The sequence below is a fragment of the Elephas maximus genome, chromosome 6 (assembly GCF_024166365.1).
Source record: "Elephas maximus indicus isolate mEleMax1 chromosome 6, mEleMax1 primary haplotype, whole genome shotgun sequence".
NCBI classification, from domain to species: Eukaryota; Metazoa; Chordata; class Mammalia; order Proboscidea; family Elephantidae; genus Elephas; species Elephas maximus.
Window position 1 is genome coordinate 86,631,993 of NC_064824.1, and position 16,784 is coordinate 86,648,776.

The 16,784-nt window shown below is 35.0% G+C and overlaps 1 protein-coding gene across 18 annotated transcripts in view; it reads left to right on the forward strand.

Annotated features, from left to right (window-relative positions):
- Positions 1-16,784, forward strand: part of GULP1 (GULP PTB domain containing engulfment adaptor 1) — a 319,288-nt gene that overhangs the window by 252,209 nt on the left and 50,295 nt on the right. For all 18 annotated transcript variants that reach the window (XM_049887639.1, XM_049887638.1, XM_049887637.1 and 15 more), the window contains 3 exons: positions 1,922-1,993; positions 10,079-10,177; positions 15,895-16,032. In XM_049887639.1, the coding sequence (XP_049743596.1) occupies positions 1,922-1,993; positions 10,079-10,177; positions 15,895-16,032 (309 nt within the window). The remainder of the gene's footprint in view (positions 1-1,921; positions 1,994-10,078; positions 10,178-15,894; positions 16,033-16,784) is intronic.

The window sequence follows — 16,784 nt, forward strand, 5'->3', positions numbered from 1 at the left end:
AAGGTCCCCCTTGGAAACCTGTGGGGCAGCTTTACTCTGCACACATGGGGTCATCACAAGCCAGAGTTCACTGGACAGCAGCTAACAACAACAATCCCGAGAGATTCTTATTTATGTGACTCAGGAATCTGCATTTTTCCATTTTTAACCTACTTCTGGGGTAATTCTCTTACAAGTAGTCCAGAGAGCCCTTTTTGAGAAACATGATTCTAATTTCTTTAGTTGTTGTATTTTTTCCCAAAAAAAACAATAAAAAAAATAACAATTGACTTTAAAAAATACCATGACCTTACTGTTTTGTTCCCTTCCATTTTGTGAGTTAACACGTGGAAAAGATTCTGTGTAATTATATGATGTGAAACACAGACACATGTTTTTATGTATACCAAAACCAAACCCAAACCCATTGCTGTTGAACCATTCTGACCCATAGAGACCCCACAGGGCAGAGTAGAACTGCCCCATAAGGTTTCCAAGCAGTGGCCGGTGGATTTGAACTGCCAACCTTTTGGTTAGCAGCCATAGCCTGCCTTAGCTGTTAATTGCTGCACCACCAGGGCTCCAAGTATGTGTATGTGTGTGTGTGTGTGTGTGTGTGTGTGTGTATATATATATATCTCGATCGAACTGCCAACCTTTGGTTAGCAGTCGTAGCTCTTTACTACGCCACCAGAGTTTCCTAATATGTGTGTGTGTGTGCATATGTGTGTGTGTATATATACATATATATATATGTGGGTTTGGAGTGGTGTGTGTGTGTGTGTGTGTGTGTGTGTATATATCTATATCTCGAACTGCCAACCTTTTGGTTAGCAGCTGTAGCTCTTAACTACTGTGCCACCAGGGTTTCCTAATATATATATATATATATATATATATATATATATGTATGTATATATGACACTTTTGAATAGATATATACACGCATACATATAGTCATATACTTTATACACATATGTATTTGCATGTATACATATATATGAAGATTAAAGAATTTATGATTCTCTTTGATGTTATAATTGGCAGCATGTGAGAAGAGCAAAAAAGCTTTGGGGAAATTACATATATTTCATGAATTTAATGATTATTCTCTATACAGAAATGTTTTATAAAAAATTCATATTTTAATTCTAATTGCTCTTGAATATTTCATGATATTTGACTCATGTTTATGAGGGATTATGTCTCCTCTGGGTATAGATTTTATTTCAATATATTGGTATATTATGAAACTTTTTTGGGGAAGGGAGTATGTTTGGTTTTAACTAACAATCCTCGGTGACTACTTTCAGGGATACTTAAAAGCTTAATAAAATTGTACATCATGTTTTAATTATTTTTTTTCTAGATTAGCTGTAGGTTTGATAGGTGGTATATACTGGGTGTTGAGAAATAGTTTGTCATAAAAATTCTTCATGTTACATGAGTGTCAATTGAAGAAAGAGAAAAATGTTGAAATCATAACTGATATTTAATCATTTCAAATTTTAATATCTTAAAATATACTATTGAGGTTTAAGTACAGTACAAAAAAAATTTTAAGCTTTAAATTTACAGATAATAATTTTAAATAGTTAATATGTTTACTAAATTTTAGCATTTGAGATCAACTTCATTCCTTTGGGTTCAATAAAATAACTTTAATTTTCTTTCCAGTAAAAATCTACAGGTAAAATATTCAGCAAAAGTGTGGATTTAAAAAAAAAAAACTTCAAATAATAGGAATTGTATCTGACCATGTGACATATTTATATTTTCATGTCATTTTAAAAATAATATAACTTAATAACTTTTCTGTTTAATTAGGATTTAAATTTATATTACTATCAAACCATTCTACTATGCAAATGTTACAACTCCAAAATGACTTCATGATATACAATGTGGTAAAGCCTTGTGTCTCACAGATGACCTTTTTCAGTTTCTTGGCAGCACAGAAGTGGAGCAGCCCAAAGGGACAGAAGTGGTGAGGGATGCTGTGAGGAAGCTAAAGGTAGGGGAAGCACTTCAGGTCAATGTCTAGTGTACTAATCAGGCCTGACAGCATCAGCAAATTGATGAAAATTCAAAGCATGAATAACTTAGTGGTAGGTACAGCTTCACCCTTTTAAAAATTGACTATTAAATAAATATAGGCATGTCAAGGAAAAATCTTTAATAATAACTATGTACACACAATCTATCATTTTTCTGAGTTTGATACACTATTCATATTTTTCTTAGGTTTAATACCTTATACTCAACAACAACAAATTAATGCCTATATTCCATTGAGTGTTGAAGTAGAGTTGCTTGCCTTTACTTTACTTGAACGATGTGGACTCATGCCCTAACTCAAAAAACTCGTTATGGTGTAACAATTATCTCTAATAGTTAAGATAGCCACCAATTGAAAGTGTGAGGTTGGGGTTGATTCCAAGGCAGAATTTAGCAGTGAAAACGTTACCTAAAGGTGCCCTAGCAGGTAAGTGCAAGATTTGTCCATGTTCACGAGCAACCATGGGACAGTGGTGAGTTACCACTCATTTGGACTCAAAGAACAGACAAGGACATTTAATAAAAAACCCAACCCACTCACGTCGACAAATTTCCTGAGAAAATCATACATAAGATGCCACACACAGTATGTTTTTTCAATTTGCAGCCCACCTCAAAGGACACCAGGCCTCGCTGAAAACCTCCTTCAACAAAATTATCACTAGTCTTTACCTTAAGAAAAACGTACATACCATTATTTTTATTTACACAAGTAAATATTTTTTCTCTATAATTGCTCTCATGATTTTCTAAGGAACAATCCTTTTTCTAACTGTATGTAGTTTAGAGATCATCCAGTTACTCCTCAGGAGAGTTAGGCCTCTGATTGATACAGTTATTTGCCAGGCAAAGTCATGGACGTTAGAAAGTATTGATTTGCTCTGAGAATTGCATATCAGGTTGAATCTACTGTTTCAACTGAGTTAAAAATCAAGTAGGATGGCTGGTGTTCTGGGTGAAAAAATAAAGGTAAGTAATATTTTTATCTACCCACTTAATAGGTAAAATATTTTATCTAATCTTTTAAATTAAATATGTTAAAAGTTCCAGCATGATCTCACTAACATTTGTGGGAAAGTAGACTGGCCCACGATTTCTTTCCATTACTCATTAAGTACAAATTCAGACTTGCCTTTGTTTGGTCAGTATTTTTAAACACAAATAGAGGATTAAAAGAGTCTTAACTTTCTAAATTACATTTAGAATAGAACTCAATTTAAACATTTTCAAAATGTTACAAACTCTGGACCACGAGTACCACAACCTCCACCAGCCTGAGCCCAGAAGAACTAGATGGTGCCCAGCTACCACCACCAACCATTCTGACAGGGATCACAGTAGAGGGTCCCAGACAGAGTGGCAGAAAAATGTAAAACAAAATTCAAATTCACAGAAAGAAAGACCAGATTTATGGTTCTGACGGAGACTGGAAGAACCCGTGAGACTATGGCCCTTGGAGACCCATTTAACTCAGAACTGAAGTTACTCCTGAAGTTCACCCTTCAGCCAAAGATTAGACTGGTCCATAAAATAATAACACACATGAGGAACATACTTCTTAGTTCAGTCATGTATACGAGGACAAAAGGGCAACACCTGCCCAAGAGCAGTGATGAGAAGGCAGAAAGGGATAGGAATAATGAATGGATGGAAACCGGTAATTGGGATGTAGGTGGCAGAGTGTTGATACATCATGGGGATTCCAACCAGTGTGACAAAAAAAATTGTGTATAAATTGTTGAACGAGAAACTAATTTGTAAAGTTTCACCTAACGCACAATTTAAAAAAATTTTTTTGAAATGTTTCAAACTCAGCATGAGTCCAACTTCACTACAATCAAAATGTTTCATAGACGAACAATGGTATTTACAATTAGTGTTTCTTTTTTGGGTTTTATATGCCTAGGAAGTTCTTTAGTCAGTGGGTGCAAATCCAAAAGGAAACAGATTAGGTTAAATAATGACTAGATCAAATGAAATAAATATGTGAAATCAAATGTCTTCTCAGTAATTTTTTAGTTTTATATATATTTTTGTGGGGTTTTATATATGGTTCCTGTGTGGTTTCATGTTTTGCAAATTGAAATGTATTCTGTTAGCAAAGGGATATTAGACACAATAAAATAGTTTAAAAGTGAACGCTCAGTTGATGGTATGAGCTATTTTGTCTTCCAAAAGCGTCTTCCAGAGTATATACTTAATAAGCAATCTTTACTTTACTGATAGCAAAAATTTTGTATATGAGGAAAGTTTATCTGAGGGTAATGATTCATGAATTAATGAAAATGCATAAAAGTGTATTTTCTCTATTTCTATTTTAATGACTTTTTGTTTTTTTCATTGTGTCAGGAGCCAGATGCTACAACTCAAAGAATACCAATTTACATTTGTTTTAAAAACATAGACCCTCTATCCTCTTTAATTCGTTGTAAGTGCATAAATAGCCAGCAGGTGGTGGTAGTGCTCCACTTAAAAAATAAATTTGCTTGGTTACCTCCACTTGCTCTCACGTCTCGCTTTTTAATTTTCTGCTTATTTGTAAACGTATGTTTTCTGATGGTTTTTTTTTACACACTGTAGTTCAGTATTTGATTTTATTTGCCACATCAGGTAACATTTCATTTTTATAAGCCACATCTACCCAAAGCTTTTTCCAAAGCTTGTAATATTAATGTACTGGCTTCTGATATTAAATGAGAATTCAAAAATTAAGAATAATACATGGAAAGAAAAAGTTAACGGATTGTCAGTGTTGTATTTCTTCATGCTTCTATGCTGAATTATGCCTAGTTTGTTTTTAAGAAAATTTTAAAAGCCTGATTTATTTTGTTATGTACTGTTTTTGTCATTTTATGAAGAAATTATAGTTTATGTATTTCTCAAATATAATAATTTTGTAAGTATTAAAGTATTTACTTTCAGGTTCTTGATTTGTCAATACAAATGCACTTTTCTATTTCCTGATTATGTTTTAGTTTAAGATTTAACAAAATACCAATTTTTCTAAAATGTAATCATTTAAAAGCCCTCTCAATTTCTCTGTATTTAACAGTGTTGTTATTGCAATTAATACAATTTTAATATTGAATTATTTGTTTTTATTAATACAACTAATTAACATGTGAAAGGAGCTCAATATGTTTCTTTTAAAAAATTATGTTTACATGTGAACAAGTATTCGTACATAGTTTTAAAACTCCTCAGTTACCTTCCCAGTTTCAGAGATAGAGAGAAGCACACATAAAACCCATTTTAGAGGACAGAATTCTTATTCCACTGGAGCTAAAGGAAAATTAAAACCAGTTCCAACTTACAGCAACCCCCTGTGTGTCAGAGCAGAGTACTGCTCCACTGGGATTTTAATGGTGTTTAAGAAATAGATCTCTAGGCCTTTCTTCCAAGGCATGTCTGGCTGGACTAGAATCTTTAATCTTAAGGTTAACAGCAGAGCACATTTAACTGTTTGCACCTCCTAGGGACTCCTAAAGGAAAATTTGTTGTTGTGTACTGTTGAGTCCATTCCAACTCACAGTGACCTTATATGACAGAGTAGAATTGCCCCATAGGGTTTCCTAGGCTGTAATCATTACGGAAGCAGATTGCCAGGCCTTTTCTCCCGCAGAGCAGCTGATGGGTTTGAACTGAGGACCTTTCAGTTGCAGCTGAGCACTTAACCATTGTGCCACCAGGGCTCCTAAAGGAAAATTACATGAGGTTATTTCATGGAAACATAACCTTGGGAATTACCATCCAAAACCCAAAAATATCCCACTGGCATTGAGCTGATAGTGACCCTATAGGACAGAGTAGAACTCCCCCATAAGGTTTTCAGGGAGCAGCTGGTAGATTCAAACTGCCAGCCTTTTTGGTTAGCAGCTGAGCTCTTAACCACTGCACCATCAGGGCTTCTCTTTGCCACCGGGACTCCTTAATTACCATCCACCAAACACGTGGCTGCCAATTCAAGTCTATTCTGACTCATAGTGATCCTGTAGGACAGAGTAGAACTGCCTTGTAGTGTTTCCAAGGGAGCGACTGGTGGATTTGAGTTGCCAACCTTTTGGTTAACAGCCAAATGCCTAACTACTGTGCCACCAGGGCCCCTAATTACCGTCCGGTCCTGTTGAACATCCCCCCAGCACTTTGTCCATTCTGTCCTTCTTTCCAAGTGGGACAACACTTTCTTTTGTCTTCAAAACCAGTCATTTAATTAATAAAATATTCAGCACTCATTGTAATTATATACATACGTAAAAAATATATATATACATATAATATACATATATACATAGCTGATGTCCTCATACAATTATTAAAAATACTTTAACTATTTAAGTCCAAAGAACCACAAAGAACCACAAAGGGCAAAAGCTACTTAAGAAATTATTAATTACCCTCTTTCTAAAGTTATCTTAGACTAATTGACCCAAGGTAGTAAATTAATTAGTCTCCTTGCCTAATAATGTGTATTCCATTGGTAACATAGTTGGATTTCATTTTTTTTTAAGTCTTCTAAGAAATGGATAGAAATTGATTAGCGATAGCATAACACTGAAACTCGATAGTGCTCCTTCTAAATTTTCTTTAGCAGTTCTACTTACCAGTGACATATATTTAACTAAGTTCTTTCTATATTTCAAGTAATACTTTATCCTTCCCCATCATTTTCTGGCAATAAAGCCTTGTTTTTTGTTTATATGTTTATTATATCCATGCATCCTCCAGAATCTTTATGGTTTTTGAATAGATTTTGGTGGATTATTATATTCAAGTTTTAATGGTAGCTCACTCTACGTAGATGACAAAGAAATGAACTGACTGAAGCAAAAACTGAAAGAAATTTGTCAAAAAACTCTTAAACATTTGACATTCAGGTGGTAGGTAGGGAGAGAAAAGAACGTAATATAAGAAAGAATGATCAGCATTTTTTCAAAATGTACTTTAGAAATATTTGGGAATGCAAGTAAGAGTTCTACAATTAGTGAAAGGAACTGAAAGCTGGAGGCAGCATGCAAACTATAAAATTCAATAAGCTTGATTTTACAAAAAATTAGAGAGGCAAGAAGGAGAATATTAAACTCTTGAAGATATAGATTGAACAAATAAAGCCTCAGACTTAAGAATTTTGCAGTGTATGTGCAAAAATGAAGGCCAATGACCCGTGTAAAACTTGATATCCATGAATATAAAACTTCAAATTTTATTTTTTTTTAATGAAGAAAATGTGTTGTGCAATAGAAAAAATGTTATCTAATGGGTACCAGCAAAGCTAGTTTCTAAGCCTAAAGGCTTACAAACTCTTTTTGTAGTTGAGGTGACTAATTAACTTCTCTGGCACTTATTTTTCTCATCTTTGAAATTGGACTGTTGAATTGGATGATCTCTGAAGCTTCTTTGAACACAATTCCTTTGTCTTGATATGAAGCAAAGAGAAAGGTTTCAGAAACCCCTAGATTATGTTTTTTTTTCTATTTCTCCTAGTTCTTACTTTCTTTTCTCTCTGCCTTCTCCACTCTTCCTGTGTCCATCATTTCCTTCCTCTCTGCTTCATTTCCTTTTTCCTTCCTTCTTTTCCTCTCTTCTTTTCCTTCCCTGTCTCCCTGTCTCCCTGTCTCCCTCCACCTCTCCCTCCTCTCCTTCTCTTTCCCTCCCTTCTTTTTCTTTCTTCCTTTCCTTTTCCTGACAGAAAGGAAACAGCTGAGCAAATAAGCTTAACATTAGTGGCTGTTTGGGGTTAGAGTTTTCGGAAGCTGAAGGTTGCACAATTCTTGTCAGAGGTTTCAGGCATGGCTGTGTGTCCAGATGTAGAAGAGGCCTCAAGAGCCATTGCTCACTGTCTGCTCTGGGAAACAGCAGATCTAGGAAGCAGGCATAGAATGCTTCTATGGTCAAAGAGGGGGGTGGTTTCTTCAGATGCTTTCACATAGATGGAGAGCAGCTGATTTATTTTATAAGCCTTCTTATGAAAAAAAACCAAATTGTTTTAATTATGCAATACAGAAGGAGCTTATGAAGGGGGAAAAAAACACAATTAATCCACATTCTTTGGAAAAGAGCTGAGATAATTTTTAAAGACCTGCTTTGAAGCCAAACAAGTTTCTTAAAGATAAAAAAGAAAATTCTCTGGCACAAGTTGGCCAAATTTATGTGCCGAATATAAGACTAGTGGTAACAAAAAAAGAAAAAGAATAGCTGCCTACATTCGTAGAACAGCACAGACATCGAGTTGAAAAATTATACCACTCAAAATGAAATAAATCAAATGGTACCCCCCAGGAAATCAAGGCAGGTATTTCAAGGCATTCACATATACATTGGTTATATTAGCCTCCATGATAGTGCAAAACCATGAGAACAGAAACAAGCTTTTAACTCCTCTCTGCAACAGGACTGAGCTATGCCATGTGTGTTCGCATCTGCCCTGCATTAGAGTGAAATGTGCAACGCAAATAAATAGGACACACAAAAGAGGGCTGAAATCCCACCCGGCCTGACATGCAATCAGCTTCCAGCCAAGTTAGGATAATCTATACCCTGAAAAATATTATACTAGGAAATAACTTTTGAAGCCCTAGAAGAGGGATGAGAAAACTTGTGGGGTGTTTTTTCAACAGTTTTCTTTACATTTTTTATAAAGAAAGATAGATTAGGGAAGAGAGAAGGTAGGGGACGGGGAGAGAAGGAAAGTAGGGAGAGTATGGTTGCCAGATAAGATAAAATCAGGACAACAAATTAACTCTGAATTTCAGATCAATGATGAATTTATTTTTTAGCATAATTAAAACAATTATATCCCAAATATTGCATGAGACATGCTAAGTTTATATATAACACACACGTATGTTAAGGAAACCCTGGTGGCGTAGTGGTTAAGTGCTACGGCTGCTAACCAAAAGGTCAGCAGTTTGAATCGCCAGGCGCTCCTTGGAAACTCTATGGGGCAGTTCTACTCTGTCCTGTAGGGTTGTTATGAGTCGGAATCGACTCGACAGCAGTGGGTTTAGTTTTATATATATATATATGTATATCTTATTTAAAGTATTTGTTGTTTAATATTCAGATTTATCTGGGCTCTTGTAATCCCCCCTCCCCCAAAATCTGGCAATGCTAAAAGAGAGGAAGAAATTCTGTCTACTAAATGCCTGAGTATTCTGATTTTCTTTTTGGTTTTATAATGGAATCTAACAAACATTTACATACACTTGCTCATTTATTAAGACAGTATAATAAATACTACCATGAAAGCTTTGAAAAATGCTTGTTTTCCAGATACTTATGATGTTTACAATTCTAGACTGAGCCTAGATTTATGCCTGAGACTTCTAGCTGAAATAATTACTTCAACTCTTAACCTTAACTTGAATATGGCAAGTTGTCTTTCTCCATCCATTGATTTGGTTGGGTAGCAGGGTAGCAGAGTGTCCCATCCTGGGTAAATATCTCGAAGTGGCAAAGGTGGCTTATCCAGCAGCTGGTTCTCTAAGGGAATTAAAAGTAAAAGATTCACATAAAAATAAATTAATTCTTCCTGATCTTCCCACAAAGAGTTTTCAATTTTCTCAACTGCATGTATGAATACGATTTTTTTTTGAGTATCATAAAAATAGTGCATTAAAAATCATGTTTTTAAAAACTTATTGAAAATCATTCTAAATTATGGTTGTAGATTACTATGACTTCTAAATATTTGAGGCTACAGTTTATACCAAACCAAAACCAAAACGACTGCCATCCAGTCCGTTCTGACTCACAGCGACCCTTTGGGACAGAGTAGAACTTCCCCATAGGGTTTCCAAGGCTGTGATCTTTCTGGAAGCAGACCACCACATCTCTCTCCTGCTGAGTAGCTGGTGAGTAGAACTGTGGACCTTTTGGTTAGCAGCCAAGGTTTTAACCACTGTGCCACCAGGGCTTAAAATACTTTACAATGAGTAATAATTATTATAATAAAAAATCCAACACTGAATACAAACTTCAAATGTATATCTTTGTTCATTACAGAAACAGAATTATAACTTTGTGAACCCTTTTTTGTTTGCAGTTTGCCAGACATATTAAGAAATCCGAAGGCCAGAAAATTCCTAAAGTTGAGTTGCAAATATCAATTTACGGAGTAAAAATTCTAGAACCTAAAACAAAGGTAAGGCAGTTTTAACTTTTTAATTTATCTTACTTTTGAATGTCAGAAGCACTCTGATCTTTAATTGCAATTATATTTCTATTTTAATGAATATTTAAAATTTTTTACCAACTGGAACTATTTAGTTCTCAGTTAATGACAATTTAAAGTTCTGTAAGATTTTTAGGAGGAAAAACAACTTTTGGGGGTTGTTTTCTGTGTGGTCTTTTTTTCAACCTGTGATTGGGTTATATAGTTTGTATTAAGTGTATTCAATAGTGGGAAACTCTGGTGGCATAGTGCTTAAGTGCTACAACTGCTAACCAAAGGGTCGGCAGTTCGAATCTGCCAGGTGCTCCTGGGAAACTCTTTGGGTCGGTTCTACTCTGTCCTATGGGGTCGCTATGAGTTGGAATTGACTTGACGGCACTGGGTTTTTTTGGTTTTGTATTCAATAGTGTGTGGATTTGTGTTTAAGAATTTTTTCTCACGCATGTTCAAGAGATGCATACAGTGTGATTCACTGAGTAGCAAAGAAGACAAAAGCTGTATTTCGTTTATTCAGATGTCCTGAACCAGCTTATTGTCTGTAGATATAACAAGTGTAAACCTAAGGTTTGTATTTAAGAACGTATGTCCCCCAAAAATCCAGTAAAAATATTTTAAAATACAACCTACTTTGGATTCAAATTTATTCATATGTGCTTTGTTCACAATGCCTCAGAATTATTCTTTAGTAATTTTATACAGATCATGATAGTTTGGAAAAACTGGTTAGCATTTAGGTCCAAATATTTCACAGATGGATATTGTCAGTGCTTTCCTCTAGTACTGTAGCATGCTTAGTAATGACTGCATTTCAAAAGCCCAGGGAAACCCTGGATGTTCCGTAAATAGATTATGAAAGTGTTTTCCACAAGTCTGCAACTTTGCATTCATCCAGCAAGAGTCATTGATACCTTCATCTATGTGAATAACAATCACTAGCAATGTCTTGCTATTGAAAGTGTGCTCCGCTGACCAGCAGCATCAACATTACCTGAGAGCTTGTTAAAAATGTCAAAATTTAGGTCGCATCCTAGACCTACTGAATCTGAATTGTCAATTGAAAAACAATCCCTGTGATTCATACACACGTTGAGGCTTGAGCCTCCTGGTGTATTACACATTCTAGTGGCAGATTACCAAGTCTTTTCTCCCATGGAGTGGCTGGTGGGTTCAAGCTGCCGACCTTTCAGTTAGCAGCCCAGACTTAACCATTGGGCCACCAGGGTTCCTATATACAAATATAGGTATTTATATAGGTAAATCTATATTATATATTTATATACATACAATGTGTCTAATTTCATATATATATTATATATATAGCCTATGCTTTTTTTTATGCTACCTATTTGTGAGAAATTAAAAAATATACAGAGAAGTATTAAGAAAAATATTACCTATTAACTCCTATCCCCAGATACAACATTGTGGCAGTGTCCAAGTTTCTGTATACAAAATTGTTGAGATATAATTTAAAGATTAATATTAATCGTATGGAGGTTTAATATTAAAAGAATTTAAGCAGCACACTCAAAGAGGTCAGAAAACCTTCCAGCTTTGGATGCTCACCCACTGGCTGCCAGGGAGCTGATGTTACATTAAGAATGGTGTATGTAGTGGCCCTCATTTTCAAATTGTAGTCCAAGAAACACTTGCAATAAAAAATACTTGAGGCGTTTGTAAAATAAATTCTGAGACCCCGTCTGAGACAACATGATCAGAATCTCTGAGTGTGGAACTTTTGCATATTTAATCTATTTGAGAACAACTGGAACATGGAGTGCAAGCACTCATAGTTATTGTTCAATTCCCAAATTAAAAAGCAGTGGCATTCTTTCACAATTCTCAAGCCGTGAATTTAAGGCCTCCCACAACAACCCTGTCTAATTTCCTCCTATTCTCCACCCTCAGTATTAAACAACAAAAAAAGTGGAGACTTTGGATTTGGCTATCCAACAACAACTACTGCTGAAGTAGCTGAAAACAGACAAAGGAAATAATGAAAGGTGATTCAGGCATATAATAGGATACATGTAATTTGCTGGGTAACAAGGCAGTTCAAAGTGAGGCATTATACTGAACAGGTTGGTTGGCTCACATGAATTTATTAAGCAAATGTTAGCTACAAAAGAATAATAGACTGGGGAAGCAATAAATTACAAAGTGACAGTAAATTAGAAAGCAATCAATGTGTAGTCTAAGCGTATACAATCTCAGAGGAAAAGAATTCTAGTCCCGCATTGCCTTTTCTAAAAAACGGATACATACATATTGGCAAATGTCTAGCCAGAACAGGTAGTTTGTAAGCCATGTTTATTGAAAATTTTCTTCAGAACCATATCGATTTGGTAACTTTCTGTGGTGTGTGTGTGTGTATGAAGAAAGACAGATCATACAAATGCAAATGTGGCACAAAACCAACCAAACCAAGCCAGTTGCTGTAGAGTTGATTCTGACTCCCAGCAACCCTATAGAACAGAGTGGAACTGCCCCATAGGGTTTCCAAGGAGTGCCTGGTGGATTCGAACTGCCAACATTTTTTTTAGTAGCCAAGCTCTTAACCACTGCACCACCAGGGCTCCAGATTTGGTACAGTGTTAACCAGTTTACAAATTGTTAGATGAGAATATATGGGTATTCACTGCAACTTTTTCTTTAACCTGATTGATTGTTCCTTGCATGATTCCATCAAGTCTTTTAAGTGAGACTCTTTTCTCCGACAAGGATATGGGAAAAGCTTTTTTAAAGTTTGTCATTACCTCGTTAGGTTATCTTATTGGTTTGCCTTTTCTCCTCTTTAGTCCATTTATTATCATTATCTTTTAACCAAGAGGTTGTCTTAATTCCGCAGGTACATGTTTTTAATATGTCAGATATTTGAAATTTGCTTTTATCGCCACTAAGTCTGTTGTGTGTTTTTTTGGTCGCTATGAGTTGGAATCGACTCGACGGCACTGGGTTTGGTTTTTTTTGGTTTGGTATTGAAATTAGGGCATTTTTAAAGTTTGCAAAGCAAAGTTAGCAAAGTTAGTACTGTGCTTAATTTTTTTAATGAAAATTCAGTCCCAATAATAATTCATGCTTTTGAGCATTGGCATTTTGTGAGAAATAGATTTTACATAACATGGTTCTTAATGAGTTTCGGTAGAAGTGGAGGTGTTACACATTTTAGCATGCCTGATTCATTCATCAGTATCCTTACCAGCCCGTGCAAAAACTTTAAACTTTATAAAACACATGATTTGTACTTTTTATCTTTACAATATAATTGGTGATAAGATCACTCTTTTGGATCTTATATTTTGTGTATGATTGTTACATTTTACAATTGATCTGATACTATTGTTGTTATTGTCCATTGCCCTTAAGTCAATTTTAACCCTTCTTAGGGTTTTCTAGTATTATATTTGCCATGAATTGATATTATTTGTGTATAATCATAACATGATATTGCTTTAAGATGTACCACTATTCTGTTGCTTGAAAGTAAAACACTTTATAAAAATTCCTACTATGTTGTAGTTTGCTATAAGAAGCTAAACTTAATATTCTTTAAGCTTATATATAGGTATCTGATTTAGGTATAGAATCTTGCCTTCTATACAGACATGCCACAGATGAATTCAAATCCAATAAAATAAATGCCTATGATAAACCTCGTGTGGTTTTTGATACTTACTCCTTAAAGTCTCTAAATACTTTGTTCTTATGTGCCATAGAGTTGATTCCTACTCGTAGCAACCCTATATGACATAGTAGAACTGCCCCATAGGGTTTCTTCGGCTGTAAGCTTTATGGGAGGATCCCTGGTTATACAATGGTTAAGCGCACAGCCGCTACCTGAAAGATTGGTGGTTTGAACCCACCAGTGGCTCCAACAAAGCAACACTTGGCCATCTGCTACCATAAAGATTACAGCCTAGAAAACTCTGTGGGGTAATTCTACTCTGTCACATGGGGTCACTTTGAGGCAGAATTGAGTTGATGGCACCAAGCAACACAACAATCTTTATGGGAGAAGATTGCCAGGTCTTTTCTCCCACAGATGCTCTGGATGAGTTGGAGCCGTAAAGACTTTTTAGTCAACAGCTGAACCCTTAACCATTGTGCCACACGGGCTCCTTTCTAAAGACTTTACTCTTACCTTTTTAAGCTCATCTAAGAAACAGTGCTATGGAGACTTTGCCTATTTACACATGTAATCAGTACCCTCATTTTAGTAAAGTACAAAGGGAAGCATGTTTAATTTCTTTTGTCCTTGAGCCTAAACCTTACAAAAAAACATTTGAACTAAAAATGTGGGGAATTGATGGAAGCATGGGATATTATTGTATTGCTTTTTAATTTTTGTTGTTTATTTGTGTCTAGTTTTTTGCCTTTTTTACATTTCCTCTAGTTTTAGACAGATTGAGTGATATTGGATGACATTATTATTAATATTTTATCTTCCTAGTACAATGCAAGTTAAAAAATTAAAATGAAAAGAATCTAACTTTATCTGGGCATTTACCAAAAGGATATTTTTAAATTTTGTTTTCTTTATGATATGACCTAAAACAAGAGTTTCTGGAGAGACAGTCAGCCAGTCTTCTACAACTCCCACTAAGTAATGGAACTTGGTGACTTGAGTTTCTGATTGATAGTCCCAGTATTATAATAAATCTTAGAAAAGGATATACTCATAATTATAATAGAAAAAGATATGGTTTCTTTTACTACTAGTTTACATCAGTCATAAATGATTAAATGAAAAGATTCATTTCCATTTCCAACATATTTCAGAAAATTGTGGAGGATGGATGAATAATATACATATGATTGTCGAATGCTCAACCTTTTGACTAAATAATTTTATATGTATATATATAGAGAGAGAGCCCTGGTGGCACAGTGTTTAAGCACTTGGCTACTAACCAAAAAGTTGGCAGTTGAAACTGACCAGCAGCCCCACAGGAGAAAGATGTGACCATCTGCCTTCATAAAGAGTACAGCCTTGGAAACAATACGGGGCAGTTCTACTCTGTCCTATAGGGTCACTATGAGTCAGAATCTACTCAATGGCAACAGATACATGTTTTTTCAAATTACATGAATGTGTGTGTGTGTGTGCACGTGTGCTTAATCTCTTTGCACTATTTATCTTTCTATTAATTAGCAGGCTTGTTTCAGTGTTTTGAAGGTTGGATAAAGACATGTAGAGATTAATAAGAAAACTGAGAACAGGAAGTTATGTGCAGATGGGGCTGTAACTGTAATGCAGTGAGATAAAAAGTGTTTTGGTTGAAGAGTTTGAATCTCTGTTCTGCTAATTATATAACCTTGTGGAAGTATCATAATCTATTTGGGTCTCGATATTCTCTTAGGCAAGATTGAAGGGTTTAGAGTGATGGTCTCTTAAGATTCTTTGCAGCTCTGAAAGTCCATGAATGTCTGAGTCTCTTAAATTGTACTTGTGATTTTCTAAGTGCTATTGAAATGAACACCTCACTTTAATCCTGAGTCAGGAGGTTCATCTCCATTATATATTTGTTAAGTTTAGGGTGTACATAATCATGGAACTAAAGTATAACAGATGATGGTTCCATTTATAAAGCCATAAGTCATATGTTATTAACACAAGCTGATGTGTTAGAGAATGAAAAAAAAAAAAAATTCTCCTCAACTATCTTTATTTCCATGTGTGTTCACAGGAAGTCCAGCACAACTGTCAGCTTCACAGAATATCATTTTGTGCAGATGATAAAACTGACAAGAGGATATTCACTTTCATATGCAAAGATTCTGAGTCAAATAAACATTTGTGCTATGTATTTGACAGCGAAAAGTGTGTAAGTATGCCAGATGTTTTAGGGTAGTTTGTCCTGTTTTACAAGCCAGGAATTGCCTTGTTTCCGGCATTAGGAAAAGTATTTGGAAATGAATAAGGTCTGCAAGTACTTTACTAATAGACTCATCCTGTCATGAGAATATGCTTCAGCATTTCATCTTTAACTAAATTCTCATGTTCATGGGTATAAGCTTGCATGCAAATTTCTTTCCTTAGAATGTCATGCTGGCTTATGTTACATAATTATTCCTCTAATGATCATTTATTTATACTTTAATCTCAGAGATGATTTATTAATATACACATAATGCAAGGATCAGTGGTGAACAAAAGTTTGTTGTTGTTGTTCTTTATTTTCGGAATGTGATGGATTTGATGCAAATATTCTACGCCCCACAAAATAAAATCTATAGGGCACTTTAAAAAATATCTCCAACACTTTGAAAGTTTGGTTCTTGATTTTCATTATGTAGAAAATTTAATATAATGGAAGGTAATAAAATTGTGTGTTTGTGTTTGCTTCTGAATGTAATCTAAAAAAAAAAAAAATATTCTTAGCAAGTAAGAATTAGGAGATTCCTAAGTTCTCCCACAGTTCTTTAATCATCTAGAATTTTAAGGAAAATGCTGTGTCTTGATTACAAGTGTAAGCAATGCTACTAGTGATCTAGTCTGAGTTCCTGTTATAAAACTTAAGATGTGAATTCCAAACACACATTATGGCCATTGGTGGCTTCAATGAAGGAAAAACAT